This window comes from Falco naumanni, chromosome 15 (assembly GCF_017639655.2).
Source record: "Falco naumanni isolate bFalNau1 chromosome 15, bFalNau1.pat, whole genome shotgun sequence".
NCBI classification, from domain to species: Eukaryota; Metazoa; Chordata; class Aves; order Falconiformes; family Falconidae; genus Falco; species Falco naumanni.
In genome coordinates this window covers 22,853,863-22,873,914 of record NC_054068.1, presented here as the reverse complement: position 1 = coordinate 22,873,914, position 20,052 = coordinate 22,853,863, and the positions used below count along the sequence as shown (strand labels likewise).

The 20,052-nt window shown below is 58.0% G+C and overlaps 2 protein-coding genes across 4 annotated transcripts in view; both read left to right on the top strand.

The window, feature by feature from the left end:
• Positions 1 to 1,796: 1,796 nt before the first annotated feature.
• Positions 1,797 to 20,052, top strand: part of AARS1 (alanyl-tRNA synthetase 1) — a 30,541-nt gene continuing 12,285 nt past the window's right edge. Inside the window, exons 1-21 of one of the 3 annotated variants that reach the window (XM_040615200.1) lie at positions 1,797 to 1,873; positions 2,935 to 3,144; positions 3,834 to 4,022; positions 4,660 to 4,805; positions 5,905 to 6,096; positions 6,535 to 6,679; positions 7,972 to 8,117; positions 8,662 to 8,770; positions 8,868 to 9,018; positions 9,398 to 9,522; positions 10,150 to 10,294; positions 10,937 to 11,115; positions 11,636 to 11,749; positions 12,509 to 12,715; positions 13,386 to 13,570; positions 13,998 to 14,106; positions 14,820 to 14,933; positions 15,218 to 15,337; positions 15,841 to 15,927; positions 17,360 to 17,473; positions 17,795 to 17,989. In XM_040615200.1, coding sequence (XP_040471134.1) covers positions 3,001 to 3,144; positions 3,834 to 4,022; positions 4,660 to 4,805; positions 5,905 to 6,096; positions 6,535 to 6,679; positions 7,972 to 8,117; positions 8,662 to 8,770; positions 8,868 to 9,018; positions 9,398 to 9,522; positions 10,150 to 10,294; positions 10,937 to 11,115; positions 11,636 to 11,749; positions 12,509 to 12,715; positions 13,386 to 13,570; positions 13,998 to 14,106; positions 14,820 to 14,933; positions 15,218 to 15,337; positions 15,841 to 15,927; positions 17,360 to 17,473; positions 17,795 to 17,980 — 2,907 coding nt within the window. In that variant the 5' untranslated portion in view covers positions 1,797 to 1,873; positions 2,935 to 3,000 and the 3' untranslated portion in view covers positions 17,981 to 17,989. Of the gene's footprint in view, positions 1,874 to 2,934; positions 3,145 to 3,833; positions 4,023 to 4,659; positions 4,806 to 5,904; positions 6,097 to 6,534; positions 6,680 to 7,971; positions 8,118 to 8,661; positions 8,771 to 8,867; positions 9,019 to 9,397; positions 9,523 to 10,149; positions 10,295 to 10,936; positions 11,116 to 11,635; positions 11,750 to 12,508; positions 12,716 to 13,385; positions 13,571 to 13,997; positions 14,107 to 14,819; positions 14,934 to 15,217; positions 15,338 to 15,840; positions 15,928 to 17,359; positions 17,474 to 17,794; positions 18,041 to 20,052 lie in introns of those variants that run through there. The other 2 variants (XM_040615199.1, XM_040615201.1) reach the window with 2 other exon arrangements.
• On the top strand, positions 18,131 to 19,462 carry LOC121097847 (exosome complex component MTR3-like). Its single transcript, XM_040615203.1, has 2 exons — positions 18,131 to 18,334; positions 19,226 to 19,462. The coding sequence occupies exons 1-2, from the start codon at positions 18,131 to 18,133 to the stop codon at positions 19,283 to 19,285; spliced, it is 264 nt and encodes an 87-aa protein (XP_040471137.1). The 3' UTR covers positions 19,286 to 19,462.

Here is a 20,052-nt window from a genome sequence, read left to right as displayed (position 1 = left end):
GGTGGTGGGGCTCCAGGTTTGGAAGATGTGCTTTCAGGTGATGTAGAGCATGGAGAAGAGGAAGCAGTGATGTTTCCTTCCACCTGGGTGGGTAGACTGTTGCTCCCCCAAGAGGTAAGCATGCTGGGTGCGGATTTGCATGCTGTCAGACTCGACCCGCTGTAGCAGGGGTTATTAAGGATGTAATCACCTGTGCAAGCAATTGCACTGCACAGACTTGCCCGTGCCTGCTGCTATCTGCAAGCAGCATCCAGAGCAGTTTCCATTAGGAACCAACAAGACCAGAGTTTCCTCTTTTCCTTCCAGGCTTCCTGGGAAGGAAAGAACAGACACAGGAACGGTGTGAATGGCTGCAGGCCAGCACCGAGCAGGGCAAGGCGAGCAGCAAGTGAAAGGGCTAACCAAAACCAACCAAGGCCAAGGACAGCAGCACAGATGTGCTCGTGGCTCAGGATCCACAGCCTGGGCCAGAAGGGATGCTCTGGGGAGGAGACAGGACTGAGCTACAAGGTCCCATCACCGCAGAACAGCTGGGGACTGTTCAGGCTGGAGGGGACCTGGGAGGACTCTGGCCCAAGCCCTGTCAGGAGGAGCAGGGTCAGCAATGACTGCAGGTTGCCCAGAGCTTGAACCAGACCTCACGAACCTCCAGGGACCCCCCAGTCTTCCGGGGCCCCCATTTCAATGCCTGACTCTCCTCACAGTGAATTCTTCTGCCCAAGTGGCACCTCCCCTGTGTGCCATGCCTCTCGGCCTTGGGCCCGAATAGTGAATGCTGTACCACTTATCTAAAGGACGACGCACCTATGTTTAGTTAAAAGTTGGGAAATGTCCAAGGACCCTTATTGCCACATGACAGATGCACAGACTGCTAAGTCCTTGGGTTGGTTATCTTTAGAAGTAACATTTTGTCTTAGATTCCTGTTGTACATGCAACGTGGCGAAGATGGAGACTTTAAACATGGCCGCTGAGGAATAGAGTCTGCACAGAGACAACTCCGCAAGGACACTGTGCAGGCACGAGATACATAAATGAATTCTCAGAGTTGTAATGAATATGTAAACAATTTATTGGAAAACTAATGAATAGGTATGAGTAGCTTGTATAAAGAGGGGACTGAAAAACCCCCTCGGGGTGCATGACTTTGGTGGAGCGATCCCCCACGCACCCTGCGCTGCTGAATAAAGATCACCTCCGCTCGCCTGCATATTGCTGACTGATTCTTCAAATCAGGCCGCATGCCCCTACCCCATCCACTGCCCAACTGCATGACCAGAGCACGTTCATCATGCAGTACCCCCCCCACACACACACCTCCGAGCCGCGGCCTTGTCCCCTCAGACCCGCACAAAGGCTTTGCAGCCATTACGTCCCCCAGCAGCGAAGCCCACAGGGCTTTGGCCGCCACTGCGGCAGCCACCTCATCCACCGTGCCCAGCCAGCTCCCCCGCACGCCCTTGGCCTCCTGCAGCCCCCTGCTCTCCCCACGCCCGTGAGCGGGGCCGTGCCAGCTGGCCTAAGGCCTTAGGCCACCGCGCCGCCTCGGTACCGGCAGCGAGAGGGGTGGAGCGCCTCGACAGCCCCTGCCCCGCCGCCAGGCGCGCGCTCCTCAAATGGCGCCGCCCAGCGCAGCTTCAGCCCGGCCGCGTCACGTGGCCGACGTGCCCCGCCATTGCATCAGCCGGTGGGCGGCCCGCCCCCGAGGCCGGCCGCGAGGAGGAGGCGGGGATGACCCAGAGCGACGGCCGCGGTAGCCAATGGGGAGCTGGTGCGCTGCGCTGCGGCGGGGGCGGTGCGGGGCGGTGCGGAGCGGAGCGGAGCGGGCGCTGCGGCGCGGCCGGCGGTGCGGAGCGAGGGGCGGCGGCCGGGGAGGTACGGGGAGGGGGTGGGGGCCGGAGCCGGAGCCGGAGCCGGAGTGTGGCAGGGCCCCGCTGGCCTTCGGGGTTTGTCTCCTGTTCTGGCCTGGCCGGGTACCCCGGGCCGAGGGGGAGCGGCCTGGCGGGGCAAGGGGCCCGGGGCGGGCAGCGGGGTGGGGGGAGGGTGGCGGTGCCGCCGGGCTCCTGGCCTCCGCCGGGCTCCTGGCCTCCGCTGGGCCGGGGCGGGCTGCCTGGCCTCCGGCGCTGGGCGGGTCTCCGCGGGGCTGCCGGCCCCCGGGGCGCTTCGCACCGGGTGGTGTCGGGGCAGAGGCTCTGCGCTGCCCGGGAGACGCCGCTGCGCCGTGTCCTTCTCTCGTGGGGTCCCCTCCGCCCTCACGGGGTCCCCTCCTCCCTGGGGTTCCGTCTGTCCAGCGACCCGCTGGCCTTGGTTGTGTGAGGCCAAGTCAGACGTCCCTCAGCACCAGAGCCGCTGGGAGCTTGTCCCCCGGCGTGACCGCCCCGCGCTCCGTCGGCAGGGGCCAGGCTGGATGTCCCCGTGAGGATGGGCAGGAGGTGCTCTCCTCCAGACTGTCACCCGCCCCCGGTGTCCGTAGGGCGATGTGGTTCCTCTCAGGAGAACGTTTCCAGCCATCCCTGGAGCTGACCCCGTGTTGAGCAGGGCAGGGTGGATGAGGTGACATTCAGAGGTCGTTCCCAAGCTTAGCCACATTCTATGATCCTATGATTTAATCACCTTTAATGATTTTAGGACTTGGCAATCCCCCCTGCTCCCCATGTCCCCAGCAAGGCAAATACAACCTCTTACTAAGTTCAGCATCCAGGTGAACTCGGTGTTTTACAACCCACGTGTTTCCAAAGAGCAGGTAACTTGAGGTGGAGCTCTCCAGGTCTGGGGTTGAGCCAGCGCTGTTGGGGCAGACGGATGGCTGAGCTGAGGTCTCAGTGAGAGCGCTCTGCCCAATGTGGGGAGACCTTGTCAGGAGACAGGGGCGTTCATCCTCATGCTATCGCTTGAGCTGACAACATGTAAGCGCCTTGTTGTTGTTGTTTTTTCAGACCGCACCAAGGCCTTGCTGCTTTCCCTTCTGCCTGCTTTGGACAGCTGTGACTTGAAGCTTCGAGATGGAAGCTCCACTAACAGCTAGCCAGATTCGTCAACGGTTTATTGACTTTTTCAAGGAAAACAAGCATACCTATGTGCACTCATCTTCTACAATCCCCCTGGACGACCCCACCCTGCTCTTTGCCAATGCTGGTATGAATCAGGTAGGATTCCCACTCTGGTACTGTGGTCCTTATGAACGTATCCCTGTATCCTGTAGCAGTTGAAACCTGTGAAGCTGCTTGCAGAGCTGTTTGTGTGGAAAATTATTCTTGTTTTCTGCATCTTCCTTCTGGTCACAAAGAGGTGGTTGGTGTGTCTGCTGGAGCCCTCTTTGCTCTCACAAAATTGGTGAGAGCACTAGAAGACGTTCCTGTGTCTGCTGGGCTGACTGCGGCGATGCGAACACTGCCAGCCTCCCTTCCTTGACCCTTTGTACCACAGCTGGTCCTGGCACAAATGGCTAATGGCATCTTTGAGGAGTGGTTGAGGCTAGGCAGCTGAAAGGGCTCTGCTGGAGATCAGCAGACAGCTTTCACTGATTTTTTTTTATTTATTTATTATTATTTTTTATTTATCAGCTGGGAATCTGGCTACTTTCAGTCCCTTTGGAAGTCCTGGGGTTTGGTGAGCTCCAGGAACACCTGCGTGTGTGGGAGTGCTGTTGTAGGCAGTGCTGCAGCCTCCTCACAGGCAGGATACAGCAGGCTTGTTGTTTCTGAAAGCTGCCCTGGTTATCTCCAGGCTAGTGGTATCATGATGTAGACAGCGTTTACTGCCTTGCTGTTGCTTGCAGTGTTTGAAAACAGTCTCTTAGTGCTTTTCTTGATTGCCCTTTTTTCTTTCCTTTCAGTTCAAACCCATCTTCCTCAATACCATCGACCCCTCACACCCACTTGCTAAACTGAACAGGGCCACCAACACGCAGAAGTGCATCCGAGCAGGGGGCAAGCACAATGATCTGGATGACGTTGGGAAAGATGTCTACCACCACACCTTCTTTGAGATGTTGGGGTCCTGGTCCTTTGGGGATTATTTCAAGGTAAAACAGGCTAGGTGCAGCTCTGAATCTCTTGCACGAAATTACTCATCTCTATGAACTCAGCAGAGCAATTGCCAAGAGGAAAGAGGGTATCTTGGCACGGAGTGGTTCCTAAGGTGCATGTGGCTCCTTTGGAATAAATGAGTTTGGAAGCTGACCCAGCCCTGCAGAAGGTTTTGAGATTACTTAAGGTTTACAAAGCTGATTATGTTAACTCTCTCAGTTTGGAGTCTTCAGGCAGAGGTTGTAGTGGCTGTCCTGGAGCTGTGGGGAGTTGTGTGTGCTGTGCAGCTATGATGGATGGACTTCAAACAGGAGCGATCGTAAAATGATGTCCTCTCCTAAGCTTCTTGATAATGTAGCATTCAAAATCAGAAAGAGGATGTTAAGAATACAGAATAGCAGCAGAATTAAAAGGCTTTTTTTGGGCCATAAACATGCCTGGCTGCATCTGGAAAGCCATAGGAGATGTTTCTTGTGCCCCGTTCACTGTATATTTTAGTTTGTCTCTTTCTTATGTCAGAAGTCTGAAAGTTTTTGATGGTTTAGCTACTGATACCTACAGTAGCCAGTACTTTGCATGCTGAAGAGAAGCTGTCTTTGCATTCATTTGCTGACCTCATCTTTCCTTCTGCAGGAACTTGCTTGTAAACTGGCACTGGACCTTCTCACCAAGGAGTTTGGCATCCCTGTGGAAAGACTCTATGTCACTTACTTTGGTGGAAATGAAGCTGCAGGACTGCAACCGGACCTGGAGTGCAAGCAGATATGGTTGAATTTAGGGTAAGGCCTTTAAACAGAGGAAGGTGCGTGTTTTGATGTGTGGTAGTCATTCAGAGAAAGGTGGCATATGTTATGTGGTGGAGCACATATAATGGCGGGTTTTAATAAAATTGAAATGTTGCACATAACGTTTGCAGGTGGTGGAGCTGCAAAACCAAAGGGAAGCACTGGTATAAGATAGACAATACTAGAGATTTCGTTTCACAATCTCTTGTGTAAGTTTAATTAGATAAGAAGTGCCACGCTGGGACAGATCAGTGGTCTGTCCAGCCCCGTGTGCTGCCTCTGTCAGCAGCTGAGAAGATGCTGTGCAGGGAAAGCAGGCAGGCCTGACGGTGGCCTGCGCTCTGTTTACCTCCTCCCCTCCCAGCATCCACAGTCACTGGATTAAGTAGGTTAGAGGGTCATCCATCTGTTCCCCTGAGCTTCTGTCTGCGGCCCTGCTCCTTTAGAGTGTGTCTACGTTCTGTTTTGAACCCGTTGGTTTTTTCTAAATCTAAGTCATAATCTCCTGCCCAGCCTTGTCCTCTCCAGATTGAAGAGTCCTCATCAATTCTGTATGCCCTTCCTAAGGCAGCTGTTCCACCCCTAGATAGGTTTAGTTGCCCTCCTCTATACATCTGCTACTTCTGCCTCACCCTCCTTGAGATGAGGAATTGTGAGCCATACTCAGCACTCAGGTTGTGCGTGGGCCAGAGCTTGATGTAGGAGTGAAATGATGCTTTTGGTCTTGTGGCTGTAACCCTGTAACTCTGAAACCTGCCACGGACCCCGTGACACATCTCTGTACTGCGGGGCCAAACCTGTCTTGCATATATAAAGTCAGAGATTCCCCCTGTTGTCTTGGAGCAGCTTCGCTGAGGGGTTGTGCCGGCCTCTGCTGCCGCCTGGGACAAGTGCCAGGCGCCAGCGTTCACTTGGTCCTCCTCAGCAGGGATCCTGGGAGTCAGGCTGTTGGCTTGGTCTGTCTCAAAACTCTGACAATTCATCTCCTCAGCCGGGGAGTCAGTGAACTGGTGTTTCTCTGGTGTAGCCCATGACCTGGGAACGCTGGCCTTGCCGTCAGCCTCTGGTGTTCAATAAGAGCTTCTTGTCACAGGCTGGCTGAGGGCAGGATTCTGCCGGGCAACATGAAGGACAACTTCTGGGAAATGGGAGACACTGGCCCCTGCGGCCCTTGCAGTGAGATCCACTATGACCGGATTGGGGACAGAGATGCTTCACACCTGGTCAATCAGGATGACCCCAACGTTCTGGAGATCTGGAACCTGGTGTTCATCCAGTTCAATAGGTGAGCCAGACCTGCTTCCCTCCCCAGGCTGCCCCAGCTCGGCACGGGATGTTGCTCGGACCGCGTACTCTCAGCTGCCCCTGGTTTGCTCACCATTCCCTCATCTCCATGAGCTGTGCACTTTGTGTTGCTGTGTCCCCTGACCCACCCGTACAGAAGAGCTCGGTCACACTGGCTTTGGGGATGTACTGGAAGTATTTTTTCAGTTCATCCACCAGGAGTTCAGCAGTGAATAAGTGCCATCCTGCTCTGGGTCTAAGTTGTCACTGAGGATCTTGCTAACTGTATGTCATCAGTGTTGTCCTTTGTGTGGCTTGTGTATGGGCCCGTGTTGTGAATCTGATGGAACAAACTCTCGTGGAGATGAGGAGAGAGGTAGGGTTGCCCCTGCAGACCCTCTGTCCATAACAGTTCATCTTTCTTTTTGTGGCTGGGCAGGGAAGCTGATGGAACACTGAAGCCTCTTCCTAAGAAAAGTATCGATACTGGGATGGGCCTGGAGAGGCTGGTCTCTGTGCTGCAGAACAAGATGTCCAACTACGACACAGACCTTTTCCTTCCTTACTTTGAAGCCATCCAGAAGGTACAAACTGGGGAGTCTGGGTCTGGGCCTGACCCAGCTGCATCCCCTCCCTGAATCCCTGGGGAGACGCATGGGGCTGGTCGGACAGGGTGATTGTGTCTGCAGGTCTCTGCTTTCCCAGCTGCTGCAGGCTCTGTGCATTTGTACCGTGAGGGCAGAAGTGCAGGCTGGCACAGTAATCGCTGCCTTGGGCCATGTTTCTAGGGGAAAACACAGGGCAGTGAGCAGTGCAGCTTTCCCAGGTGTTTCTGTGAACTGTCCGGACGGCGCACTCCTTGGTCCTCTCCCAAGTGGGAGATGCTCTGCAGTCCTGTATGGCCAAGTGCCATCTTTTTGCCACGTGGTAGAGAGCACGTGGTGCTGTTAAGCTGGAATCGGAGTTTGCCCTTCAGTCTCTCACCTGGAACACGCTGATCTGTAGAAGATCCCCTAGGAGGGGAGGTCTTTGCTGTAAACCATGACAGTCATTTGCAGAACTGGGGGTGGACCACATTACCAGTGCTGGGAGCTCTGTGTGCCTCTGTGTGCAAGTCCAAGCTGTTGTTTTTGGTTTTTTTTTTCCTCTCTCTATGGAAGAGATAGAGCTTCCTGGCTGCAGATCGTGCTGGAAAAAATGCAGGGAGGAGAGCCTAGGCTCATGCTGCCTCTGAGGAATGAGGTGCAGAGCTCCAGAGTTGGAATTGGAGGGCTGCCTTCCTTTGGTGTTGAAGCCACTGGCTAGACACAGCCGATGTGTCCTTGCCTCCCTTCCTGCCATGTGCTGGGAGCCTGGCTATAGGGGCTGTGCCCATGGTGTGAGGTTTGCACCACTTGTAAGCACTGCTTTGTTACAGCAGGATCTTTCCCTTGAGCATGGATAAAAACAGGCCATGAGAGGGAAGCTGGGACTGTCTCCCATGTGATAGAATTTGAAAGGTTTCTTGGCTGGGTGGGTTATGCGAGGCTGAGACCTTGAGCCAGTGTGCAAAACAGATGATTTCCCTGCATTCTGTCCTCCTCCCTCTTTCTTCTGCCCTGGGCTTTTAATGTTGGGATAAATTGGCTTTTCTTCCCTCTGGTGTTGGAGATCCTTTGGCCCCAGAAACATGGGCAGTCAGAGAGGAGCCTCACAGCTCTCCACCTTCCCTGGCTTCAGTGAGTCACCTCTTCTCAGGAGGAGTGTGCCTCCTCTGTGGCTGCAGGCAGCAGGATGGGGTTGGCGTCCAATGTGCTTCCCTGTTGTTCTGCCATGTTGCGGGTCCCCACTGTCCATAATTGTCCCCTTTGCCCACCACCTTCTCCTCTCTGCGCAGGGCACAGGTGCCAGGCCGTACATGGGGCAGGTCGGTGCCGAGGACGCTGACGGTATAGACATGGCGTACCGTGTGCTGGCTGACCATGCCCGGACCATCACGCTGGCCCTCGCTGATGGGGGCAGACCTGACAACACGGGCAGAGGGTAAGGAGGGAGCTGCTGCAAGGCTGCCTCCCCCATTCTCTTCGGCACAGCTTCCCTGGGGGGACTGGGATCTCATGGGTCTCTGAGATGTCTTTGAATTTGTCATCGAAGCAGTGAATACCAGAGGGTTTGCTCAGTATATTTGACGCTTGAATCCCTGTAGCAAGCTCTGCCCAAAGGGCCAAGACACGCAGGTCTGAGGGTTGGTGTGAGCACCAGTCTGGCTCAGCACCCCCAGAAAGGATCGCTGTGGGCCGACAGGCATGAAGCCATGGTTAGTGCAGTGCTGCTGTCAAGAAAGCCATGAAGTTTGGGCTGGGGGGCTGTGCTGTGGGTGCTGCTGGACTCACAGGACTGACTCTTAATCACATGGTAGGTCAGGGTCATGGGGCTGGGGCCTGGCACCTCAGCTCTGGCTTCCTGCTGCTGTGAGCAGCGACTTGAGAGAAGATGTGGGGAGAGAACCCTGTGTCCTTGGTCCTGGGGGTGGTGGTGCTGGCAGGTTGATGCTGGTGGATCCATGATGAGCTCTGCTATTCCCTAGGTATGTGCTGAGGCGGATTCTCCGACGGGCTGTGCGCTACTCCCATGAGAAGCTCAATGCCCCTAAGGGCTTCTTTGCTACTCTGGTTGATGTGGTGGTGCAGTCACTGGTAGGTTCTTCCCCTGCTCCACTGTATCTGCCGAAGCCTTCTGCTGCTGAATTGTGCAGATCTCCGTGCTGAAGGACTAATCCTTTTGGATCTGTAGGGAGATGCCTTTCCTGAGCTGAAGAAGGACCCAGATATGGTGAAGGACATTATCAATGAAGAAGAGGATCAGTTCCTGAAAACACTCAGCAGAGGACGTCGCATCCTGGACAGGAAGATCCAGAGCCTGGGGGACAGTAAAACCATCCCTGGTGAGGCTGTGACTTCTGTCTCGGTGCACCAAAAGGCATTTATTATCTGGGACTGAGTTAGGACTCAGCTGGGCTGCGAGCTGAGAAACAATGGAAGGTAGAGGGGGGAAAGAGTTGGAGCCAAAAGATCATTGCTCAGAGCTGGGCCACCCATCTCTCCTCTGGCCTGTGTTCACTTGCTCAGGTTCCTGAGCTGCCCAGACACAGCGTCACTGTGTGATCTCTGCTGCGTCAGAGAGGAGCCTCTTAGCTGCTCGTGTTGACCAGAGCTGTTCGCTGTAGTGCCGAGCCAGCTGGTGGGACGGAGCTGGCTGGAGAGCAGGGAAGGAGCAGCACCTCATGGAACAGGGGTGCTGACCACTCTGGTTTTTCTCTGAAGGCGATACTGCCTGGCTGCTGTATGACACCTACGGTTTTCCTGCGGATCTCACTGCGCTGATTGCAGAGGAGAAAGGCCTTGTTGTGGACATGGAGGGCTTTGAGGAAGAGCGGAAAAATGCGCAGGTAGGTAACAGCTCCAGCGGGAGCTGGTCTACAAGTAGGCAGGGAGGGTGTCCAGCCTTGTTTGCAGTCATGGGTCTGTTCCTTTCTTACCGGGTCTGCTCATACCTTGCATGTCCTGGTGCCCTGTGGGAAAGGCCAGGGCACTGCAGTTGTTGTGGGACGTGTCATTTCTGTGCAGCTGGGGCTGGTTTTGCTCACTAGCACTGCAAGGCCCAGAGCCTCGAGCTCAGCCTTCAGAATTAGGGGAGTTCTGGGAGCACCTCCCCACTGCTCCATTCCGGACAGGGAAGCTCAGGACCGCAGTGTCCGGGCAGGCCTGTGGCTTGGGTGCCTCTTCTCCCAACACATCAGCGGCAGCGGCAGGGAGTGACATCAGCGGGCTGTCTGGGTACTTGCCTCGCCCTCGCTGGGCTCTGGCTCACTTTGTCTGCATGCTGGTGGTGCTGGAACAGCCCGCTCTGAAGCCAGAAAAGATGGGAGCACTCCAGCTACTGGCACACAGCTTCCCCAAGAGCTCCGCAGTTTAGAGCTTTGCCCAGAGATGCGAGTGAGGTGTCCAGTTAGGCTGCTGTGCATGGGCCCGTGCTGAGGTGGGATTTCTTAAACTCTGGTGTTTGTCACTGGCAGCTCAAATCCCAGGGCAAGGGTGCTGGAGGGGAGGACCTGCTCATGCTGGACATCTATGCCATTGAAGAGCTGAGAGCCCGAGGGCTGGAGGTGACTGATGACTCGCCAAAATACAGCTACTCTTCAGATCCAAGCGGTACCTATGGTATGAAAAAAACTTCTCAGAATCATCCTCTGCTGCCAAACCTTTCCTGCCGTGTACCTCGACGAGATCCCCTCTGGGCTCATCTTTCGTGGGACATGGAGGCGGGAGTGGAGACGGGCTTGTTACAAATCGAGCACGGCAAGAGAAGGGCAGATAGTTCGGGGGCTGCTGTACTGCTCAGGTCCCTTGTTGCCAACTTGAGGGGATTCCTGTTCCCTGCAGCTTTGTGTCACCTATGTCTGTGTTTCTTAGCTGCTTCTTTGCCAGTGCCGCAGGAGACTTCTTCAGTTTCTGTTTGATTTGTTAGAGGGTCCTTGGCTCACTTGCTCTGGCTCTTCCTGCTAATTTTTTGATTTGGTGGAGATTCAGGAGGCCCCAGGCTTGTAGCCATGTGTGCTGCTGACTTTTACTGCATAGTTGTGGAAAGAGTGACAGTTCCTGCCTTAGAAAACACAGAATGAAATTCCCTCTTATCCAGCTAACTGTTGCCCTGGTTCCTTCTCCTTACCCCCTGCAAATGTGGTAGCTGCCATAAACTCCTGTAGTAGTTGGGAGGTCGTTGCTCACTATGAAGTTCTGCTCCCGTACGGTGCCTGCAAGGTTTTCCTATCTTACTGACGCTGTGTGTTGTCCTGGTGACAGATTTTGGGAGCCTCGTGGCCACAGTGAAAGCCATCCGCAGGGAGAAGAAGTTTGTGGAGGAGGTATCCACTGGCCAGGAGTGTGGGATAGTGCTGGACCGGACCTGCTTCTATGCCGAGCAGGGTGGGCAGATCTATGACGAGGGCTACATGGTCAAGGATGACGACGGAAGGGAGGATGTGAGTGGGCCTGAGAGCCTTTTGCTGGACTCAGCCTGACCCAGGGCCTGGGCAGAGGAGGAGAAGGGGCCAAGCAAGCTCTAGCAGTTTCCTGCCCATGGCTGGTGTCAGGCATTGTGTGGGTTTCCTTTTTGGGGTGCAGCACGGCACAGATGTGGTAAGAGTTTTCTTCCCCTTGCTTCTGGGGGAACTGAACTCTGTGCTGCAGCATCAGGCTGTTGCCAGAATGTGGCTGCCTGCGGTGGTGGTGGTGGAATTGTTGTGCAGGACGGTGCTTTGGAGCTGTGATGGGAAGTTGTGGTGGCGAGCTCCTTCGGCTCTGCTGTGCCCCATCTTCACTCGCTTCTCTGCTTGGGCAGCCATGTGCTGTGCCGGGGGACACTCAGCTTTCTCCTATCACACGCAGCAGTCTGGATCTCAGCTGAGACCTTTCCAGTTGCAGCTCAGACCTCTGGCTGGACTGTCAGCCTCCCCTTGGCCTCTCGCCTTGCTCACTAGGTGCATTTCCCTCTTCGTACAGAAAACGGAATTCACGGTGAAGAACGTGCAGGTCCGAGGAGGCTACGTGCTTCACATGGGAACTCTGTATGGAAGCTTGAAAGTAGGAGACCAGGTCCACCTGTCTATTGATGAGGTGAGTTAAGACATGGTGTCACAGCACGTGGCCTCATCTCTTTTCCTTGGATTGCCTCTCTTCATCAACGCCACTCTGGGGGCTGGCTCTCCCTGCAGCACACAATCCAGGCAAGCACTGTGGCCTTCCCAGGTTGGCTGACCCAAGGCCTCTCCCGCTTGGCGCCTGGCTTTCTCCTACCATGAGGCAGACAGTGCCTGGCTGGCTCAGAGCCGTGCTCGCCGGCTTTTGATGATTGGCAGTAGAAACATGTTTTGGGTTACAACTGGGAGGTGGAACATGTACGGTGCCCCACTGTCTGCTGGATGCCAGCAGAGAAGCCGGGCTGTTGGCCCCGCTCCAGACATGGGTTCTGTGGGCTCAGCCTGCAGAGTGAGTCCTGGCTTGATCCTAGCCGGCAAAATGCATTTCCCTTCCCTATAGAGGCAGCACCTTGGAGCAAGAGGGAAGGCTTCCACCTTGCAGTGCTTTTCCCTGCCAAGGGGCAGAGATCAGCGTCTGTGACCTGGTTTGTCCCTGGTCTCTCTCCAGGCAGGCCCAACAAGGGGGCTGCCAGGGAAAATCCACGTACAAATCTGGTGGGGAGTGTCTTACTCCCTTAGCTGAGGCTCCCAAGCAGCGAGTGTGACAAGTGCTTCCTAGTCTTCTGAGCTAGTTCAGGTTCCTGTTGGAGCAGTGCCTTAACCTCCACTTCTGCTGCTGGAGGTGACCTTGGCTTCACAGCATGGGACCCCGTCTAACAGTGGCTTCCTCCATCAGACAAGGCGGAGGCCGGTCATGAGCAACCACACGGCCACCCACATCCTCAACTTCGCCTTGCGCTCAGTGCTGGGGGAAGCTGACCAGAGAGGATCGCTGGTCGCACCAGACAGGCTGAGGTTTGACTTCACGGCCAAGGGGGCTTTGTCCACCCAGGAAATCAAGAAAGTCGAAGGGATCGCCAACCAGATGGTTGAGGAGGCAAAGGTGGGTATGGCTGCCGGGTTGGATATACTCGGGAGAAAAATACCTGGAGCCTTTTGGATGATCTCAGATGCTGGGGGTTTGGGCCAGCAGGAGTCTTCTGAGCTGCTGATGCAGTGCTGTGCACAGATTGGCATCCCCTTGGGGGAGTTTGAGTGGGACAGCTCCATGTAGGTTGCTCTGTTCGTTGGTACCAGGCCCTCTCTAGGACTGGAGTGTTTCCATGCCTGCTCTAGTGTTGCATTAGCTACAAGAGCTGAGAGGTTTGGCAGAGTAGTTTTGCAGGCCTGGCTGGATTTACCGCGTGTATGCCCAGTCACCCCAGCGGTGTGTCCTCAGTGGTGAAAGAGTTGCTCTGCCTGGCACCAGCCCTGTGTCAGAACAGACCCTGGAGAACCCTGTGCTCCACTCGGGTGTCAGCAGCTAGAAACCGTTTGAATGTACAGGAGCATGCAGCAACTCTAAGCAGGCAGTGGTGTCAGGAATTTTAAAGATAAGGAATCTGTCAGTGACTTTGGGATCCCTACAGCTCAACAAACCCCAGCTCAGGTGAGGCACAGAACTTCCCTCTTAGGATCTTGCAGAGGAAGTCAGGATTCCCTGGAAATGTGGGCCCTCGCTCACAGCTGATGGGGACCGGCTTTGACCTGCATCCCTTCCTTGTCGCCTGCAGACCGTGTACGCCAAGGACTGCCCTCTCGCAGCAGCCAAAGCTATCCAGGGACTGCGGGCAGTTTTTGACGAGACCTACCCTGATCCTGTCCGTGTGGTCTCGATTGGCATCCCTGTGGAGGAGCTGCTGGCCGACCCCTCTGGCCCCGCGGGCTCCATCACATCTATTGAGTTCTGCGGAGGGACGTGAGTATCTGGAGAGGCTGAGGAAGGTGGCAGGGTGGCTGGGAAGGAGTCCCTGCAGAGCCCGAGCTCTGTTGAGAGTGCTGTGGGTGTATGCTGGGCACAGCCAGGGTAGAGCTGGAGGTGGTGGTGATGATGTGCCTTTGCGTTCCTGGTCCTGAGTCGGTCTGTGTTTAAAATCAGCCTTTGCAGGCAGGGAAAGCTGCCTGTATGCTGTCCCTGCCCGCTGATGGTGCTGGGAACATAGCCTTGGCCACCCTTGCCTCACTCATATGCTTTTAGTGGCTAGGTTGGGTTTTCTGCCTGTCCCCATGCTTGCTGCATCTCCCTGGCAGGGTGGTTTTTTTTGTTTCCATGCTGATTCCTGCTGAGATGAGAGGTGGACTTCTAACTCTGTCTTATTGTGGGTCTTTCTGGGTTCTTTACAAAGGCACTTGCAGAACTCCAGCCATGCTGGCCCCTTTGTGATTGTTTCAGAAGAAGCAATTGCTAAAGGCATCCGGAGGATAGTTGCAGTCACTGGGGCCGAAGCTCGGAAGGTAAGGGGAGGCAGGAGAGATCCTCTGTGAAATCCCATGTATTAACACTGTGTGAAGGTTAATTTGGTTCAAATTTGCCCAATATCTCTGTTGGGATGCTTAGCACCAGGGAAAATTGGCATGAGTGTCTGAGGGGCTCATGGAGAAGGATGCTGCTGTTAGCAGAGGCGGTGCTGGAGGCCCCGTCTGTGCTGCGGTCAGAGGAGAGAGCAGGGAAGGGAAGTCTCAGCTGAAGCTGCTGCGTCAGTGTGGCAGAAGGGCCTGGGGTGGGCCTGCGAGGCGGCTGCAGGGTTGGCTCTGGTGGTCCTGCAGAGTGGGCTGCGAGTCTGTAGCTCTCAGCAGCCGGCAAGATTGGCAGGAGAGCTGCAAGGTCTGAGAATCCATCCGGTTGTCTGCTGCAGGAGGCAGGTGACTTTGGTCCTGGGCCAGCTTGGGCTGGTGCTTCCCGGAGTGGGAGAAAGGGGTCTGGTGGGGGAGGTGGTTGACAGAAGGATCTTGACCTTCCTTCTGTCAAAGAAGAGTCCTGAGGCCTGTCTGCCAGCATCACACCCCGGTTCTGGTCAAGTGCCGCCTGCTTTGCCTCTGCTGCTTCCTGAGGAGTCACTGAGCTCCGTCCTGGGGCTGCAGCTTTCCTCGCCCCTTCTCACGCGTGTGGCCGAGAGCCCGGCCCGTTCATCTCCCTGCCTGACTTAACTGTGATGGTGTTCTGCCAGGCCCTCCGGAAAGTGGACAGCCTTGGGAAACTGCTGTCAGCCCTGGAGGCCAAGGTGAAGGTTCAGACAGCTCCCAACAAGGACGTGCAGAAGGAGATCATGGACCTCAGTGAGGTGAGGCTGGTAGCAGTGCTCTGTCCCCAAGTGAACGGGACCTCAATTGCCAGTGCTGTCTGGTACGAATGAGGCCCAAGTGCAGGTTCCTGCTCCTGCCCAAGCAGCCCAGCATCCTGTGGGTGCTGGAGCTGGCACCTAGTGCCTGAGGCTGTTGGTGCTGGGAGAGGAGAGCAGCTTACTGGGCTCTGCCAGTTGAGGCACATGAGGTTCACAAGTGTGGTGCAGCATCTCCTGCTGTGGTCAGCAGTACCTTTAACCTTCTGCCTTCTCCTGTTTTGCAGACACTGGCCACTGCTGTCATCCCACAGTGGCAAAAAGATGAACTGAGAGAGGCTGTTAAAGCACTGAAGAAAATTATGGATGACCTGGACCGAGCAAGCAAAGCTGACATCCAGAAACGAGTGAGCCCTGGTTGGGAATAAAGGACAGTATGGGAGGGCTGTGAGGGACTCCCTGGGGAGCTCCACTTGTGTCCAGCATGCAAGGGAGCTGAGCTGTGGGGATGGCCTTCATGCTGTTTGGCCTTCCAGCCTCCCCTGCTCCCTCCTGGGGCATGGCTACCTCCACATCTGTTCCCTGGGTTGAAGCGCTGGCAGCGTGTCTCAGAAGTTGGGGTGCCTCTGCCCTAATGGTGCCTCTGGGTGTCAGCTTCTTCCTCCTGGATCCCATTGGATTTTCCTGGAAGAGGACTTACACACAGCACTGCTGCTGCCTCGCTGGCCACACATACCCACTTGCCAATACATTTTGTTGTGGCTCCGCAGCGTGAGGCCACTCTAGGCTGGGCTGTGGGTGTGCTTCGGCACCTTGGGGGCCTCTGTACCTGCAGGGAAGCTCTGCCTGGGTGGTTCTTGTGTCCAAACGTAATGTATGCACTCTGGCATCTGACCACTGTTGTCCTCAGGTGCTGGAGAAGACCAAGCAAGTCATTGAGAGTCACCCTAACCAGCCATTGGTCATCATGGAAATGGAGAATGGAGCCTCAGCAAAGGTACGGGGAAGGTCTGGTCTCTCCTCAGCAACCTGCCTTGTGCCTTAGGAGCAGCTAGGTGGTCTCTGTTCACTCGGGGAGGCAGCGCTGTGTTACAGAGTGGTCTCACTTGCTACCTGCCAGCCCAGACAAGTGGCTAGTAAAGAGGGGGAGGACCACCGGGATGCCCCGCCCCCCCATGTCCCACCTGGACTAACACGTGGGTCTGCAGGGGCGGCTGGGGTCCTGATCATTTGCTGAGCTTCCAGACCCAGTGGCGGACTGGGGACCCTGATAGAAATCACATTGTGTCCAGGTGAGACCGATCCAGCAGCTGTCATGACACTAAAGTGCAGGCTTAAGGAGCTCTGAAGAGCCACCAGGCCACAGTGGCTGTTACGCTTGTGGGCATTGCAGATCAGCTCTGGGAACGGTGTCCTGGGCTGAGTGTGTGGAGAGGGCTGGAGAGCTGCTCCCCAGCTCCTGGGCGCTGCGTGCTGCAGCAGGTTCAAGTTCTCCAGCCAGGGCTGAAGCTGCTCTTTCCCGCCTCCATGAAGAGGTTCAGTTTCTTTCTGAGCGATTTCTGTTGTGAACAAAAGCTCCCTGTGTGCACTGTGCTGCAGTGCTGAGCCCAGCAAGTGCCGGGCAGTGGAGGCCAATGGTGCCCTGAGGTTGGACTGCTCTGCTCGTAATGCTCTATTTAAATTTCCATCTCGGGAGTCTTGGAGCTGATGCTGTCTACAGACGCCTGCCTGCTCTCTGTGGCCATCCCCATGTCCATGATGCCAGCGGTGGGTGCTGATGCAGCATTCTTCCTGGAAGAAAAGTGCATCCCAGGGGATGGTGGTGCTGGCAGCCCAAGGAGCTATGCTTCCCCTATCTTACTAGCGCAGCACTGCTGCTCGCTGGAAAGCCCACTCCTGCGAGCTCTGTGCCGCATCGTGCTGTCTGCGCGAGCGAAGGATAATGGTCTCCTTGGGAATAACAGGACGTGTGGCAGTCTCCCTGGTTTCTACAGCGTGTCTGCTGTGTCTGATAACCCTTGCAGTTTCTTCACGCTGCATTTGAGTCCTCCTGACTCACCGTAGAACAGCCGCTCCCTCCTGCTGGGAGCTCACATGCACAGCAGAGCGTTTTGCCCTCCAGCCATTACACCCAGGGAAAGGTTCACTTGCTTTGGTGCTAATTCAGCCAGTTCCTGGATAATGGAAGGTGGGGAAATAAAAGTAGCTCCTGCTGCAGCTGTGAGGGGTCACAGCCAGGGCTCATGTCCTCTGCCATGGCTTCTGCACAGCCAGGAGTGTGGAGGTGGCTTGTGTTTGGGGGAGTACTGCAGGGTGCTGCTGGCTGGTTTAACAAAAGTCCAGATTCCCGAGGTCCCAGTGGGGGCTGGAGCCAGGCTGGCTGCGAGCGCCGGGGCAGGTGTGCTGCCATGATGTTTGTCCTCCTGCAGGCACTGAATGAGTCTCTGAAGCTCTTCAAGGCTCACTCCCCCCAGACTGCCACGATGCTCTTCGCTGTGGATAACGAAGCTGGCAGAATCACCTGCCTGTGCCAGGTGCCCCAGGTACGGCCGCCGGGACTCGCCCGCTGTTCCCCAGCCGTGGTGGGGGGCTGCAGCCCCTGGGCAGTGACTAACACCACGTGGCTGGAACTCCTGTGGGCTTGGCAGGAGCTGCAGCCCTTGCGCTTGGGGTTGTCCTCAGGCTGCAGAGGAGGGGGGAGAGCCAGGAGTTAACGCCGTTGTGGGCAGGGGGCTGTGGCTTGGCTCTCCGTCAGGGGCTGCACCTGGAAGAGTTTTGCCCTGTTGGGTGCTGCCCACGGCCCCTCTTCCCTCGCCGCTGGCTGGGCCGAGGTCGAGCTCCCTCGTTTCTCTCTCCCCGCGCAGGAGGCTGCGGCCAGGGGCCTGAAGGCCAGCCGGTGGGTGCAGGAGGTGTCGGGGCTGATGGACGGCAAAGGCGGCGGCAAGGACGGCGCCGCGCAGGCGACGGGCCGGAACGTGGGCTGCCTGCCCCAGGCGCTGCGGGTGGCCGCGGACTTCGCCCGGCTGCGGCTGGGCGAGCTGGAGAACTGACAGTGGGGGGTGCCCCCGGGGCGCCGGCCGGGCGGCCCGTGAATAAAGGCTCTGCCCTGCGCGCTGCCTCGGCTCTCTGCGGGGCGGGGCGGGGCGGGGCGGGCCGGCTCCTCCCCTTCCGCCCGCCGCTCCCCGCGCTGCCGGCCGAGCATGCCGCTGGACCACCGCCGCCTGCGGGGCCCCGAGGAGTCGCAGCCGCCGGGGGCGTGGGCGGCGGCCGGGGAGGCGGACGAGGATGAGGAGGGGGCGGCTGCGCCGCGGGACCCCTGCGCGCTGCGGCCGCTGTTCGCCCGCGCCGGGCTGCTGAGCCAGGCGGGGGGCTCGGCCTACGTGGAGCTGCGCGGCGGCACCAAGGTGCTGTGCGCGGCCTGGGGCCCGCGGGAGCCGGGCGAGCCGGGGGGGGCGGGCGGGGCGCGGCTGCTGTGCGAGTTCCGCCGGGCGCCCTTCGCGGGCCGCGGGCCGCGCTGCCGGCCGGGCTCGGCGGCGGAGCGGGAGGCGGAGCGGGAGGCGGCGGCGGCGCTGCGGGAGGCGCTGGAGCCGGCGGTGCGGCTGGCCCGGTACCCGCGGGCGCGCCTGGCCGTCAGCGCGCTGCTGCTGCAGGACGGGGGCTCGGCGCTGGCCGCCGCCATCAGCGCCGCGGCGCTGGCGCTGGCCGACGCGGGGGTGGAGATGTACGACCTGGCGGTGGGCTGCGCCCTTAGCCGCCCCCCCGGCCCCGCCGCCGCCTGGCTGCTGCAGCCCGGGGAGCCCGAGGAGCGCCGCGCCGCCGCCCGCCTCACCGTGGCCCTGCTGCCGGCCCTCAACCAGGTGTCGGCGGTGCTGGGCGCCGGGCAGGGCGCTCCCCCCGACGCCTGGGCTCAGGCGCTGCGCCTCGGCCTCGACGGCTGCCACCGCCTGTACCCCGTGCTGCGGCAGAGCCTGCTGCGGGCCGCCCGCCGCCGCCACGCTGCTGCCACCAGTGCCTGAGCGGCCCCACCGCCCTGGCCCGCGGCGGGGCTGGCTACCGGAGCCTGTCCGGGGTGCGCTTGGTGCTGCTGGAGGCCCCTGGAGCCTGCCCAATCCATGCCCCACCCAGCAGGAGACCCCCGATGCCTGCGTGATCCATGCCTCATGCGCTTGGAGACCCCCGGAGCTGGCCTGATCCATACTTAGCACTGCCAGAGCCTCCCAGAGCCCCCCTGATCCACGTCTCATGTGGCTGGAGCCTGCTGGAGCCCACCTGATCCATGCCTCATGCTGCCACAGATCCCCGGAGCCCGCCTGATCCATGCCCCACACCGTTGGAGACCCCCAAAGCTGGCCTGATCCCCACCGCCCACCGGAGCCCACTTGATCCATGCCTTACACTGCCGAAGACCCGCAAGGCTGGCCTGATCTACATCTCATGCTGCCAGAGACCCCTGGCACCAGCCCAAGCCAGCCCTTGCACTGCTGGAGACCCCTGGCACCAGCCCAAGCCAGCCCTTGCACTGCTGGAGACCCCTGGCACCAGCCCAAGCCAGCCCTTGCACTGCTGGAGACCCCCTGGCACCAGCCCAAGCCAGCCCCTGTGCTGCCGGGAGAACCCACGCTGCTATCCATGCAGTCAGAGGCCCAAGAAACCTGCCCAACGACAGGAGTCTGCAGCCCCCACAGCAGCCCCCACACTGCCTGAGCACCCCGGAGCCTGCCTGAGGAGCCCCCATGTTGCAGGAGACCCCTCCCTACTGGCCCTGTGGGACCCAAACAGCCTCATTTGCTGCCGGAGCCCCCCAAGAACCACCTCTGTGTTGCCTCAGCTGCCAGACCTGCCTGCACCACCCCTGCGCTGCCAGCCCCTGCCCGAGACCTCCCTGCAAAGCAGCTGCCTGCACTGTGGGACCCCGCACCCTGCCCCAGGGTGGCCCCAGCCCCAGGGCAGAGACCCTCGCACCGAGCTGCCCACCACAGCTGTCACACAGGCAGGGTCCCGGCAGCAGTGGGCAGGAGCCACACTGTGGCACAGACGGCACGTGGACCTCCTGCCCAGACAGTGGTTCAGGGTGGCAGAGATGGGTTTTGTTGTTGGATTTTTGTTGGGGGTTTTTTATAAT

Bases quoted from the DNA above. Each gene is read 5' to 3' on its own strand.
- LOC121097847 (XM_040615203.1), top strand. From the start codon at position 18,131: ATGCCGCTGGACCACCGCCGCCTGCGGGGCCCCGAGGAGTCGCAGCCG. The intron at 18,335-19,225 runs GTGCTGTGCGCG...ATGCTGCCACAG, and splicing joins AGCTGCGCGGCGGCACCAAG to ATCCCCGGAGCCCGCCTGAT.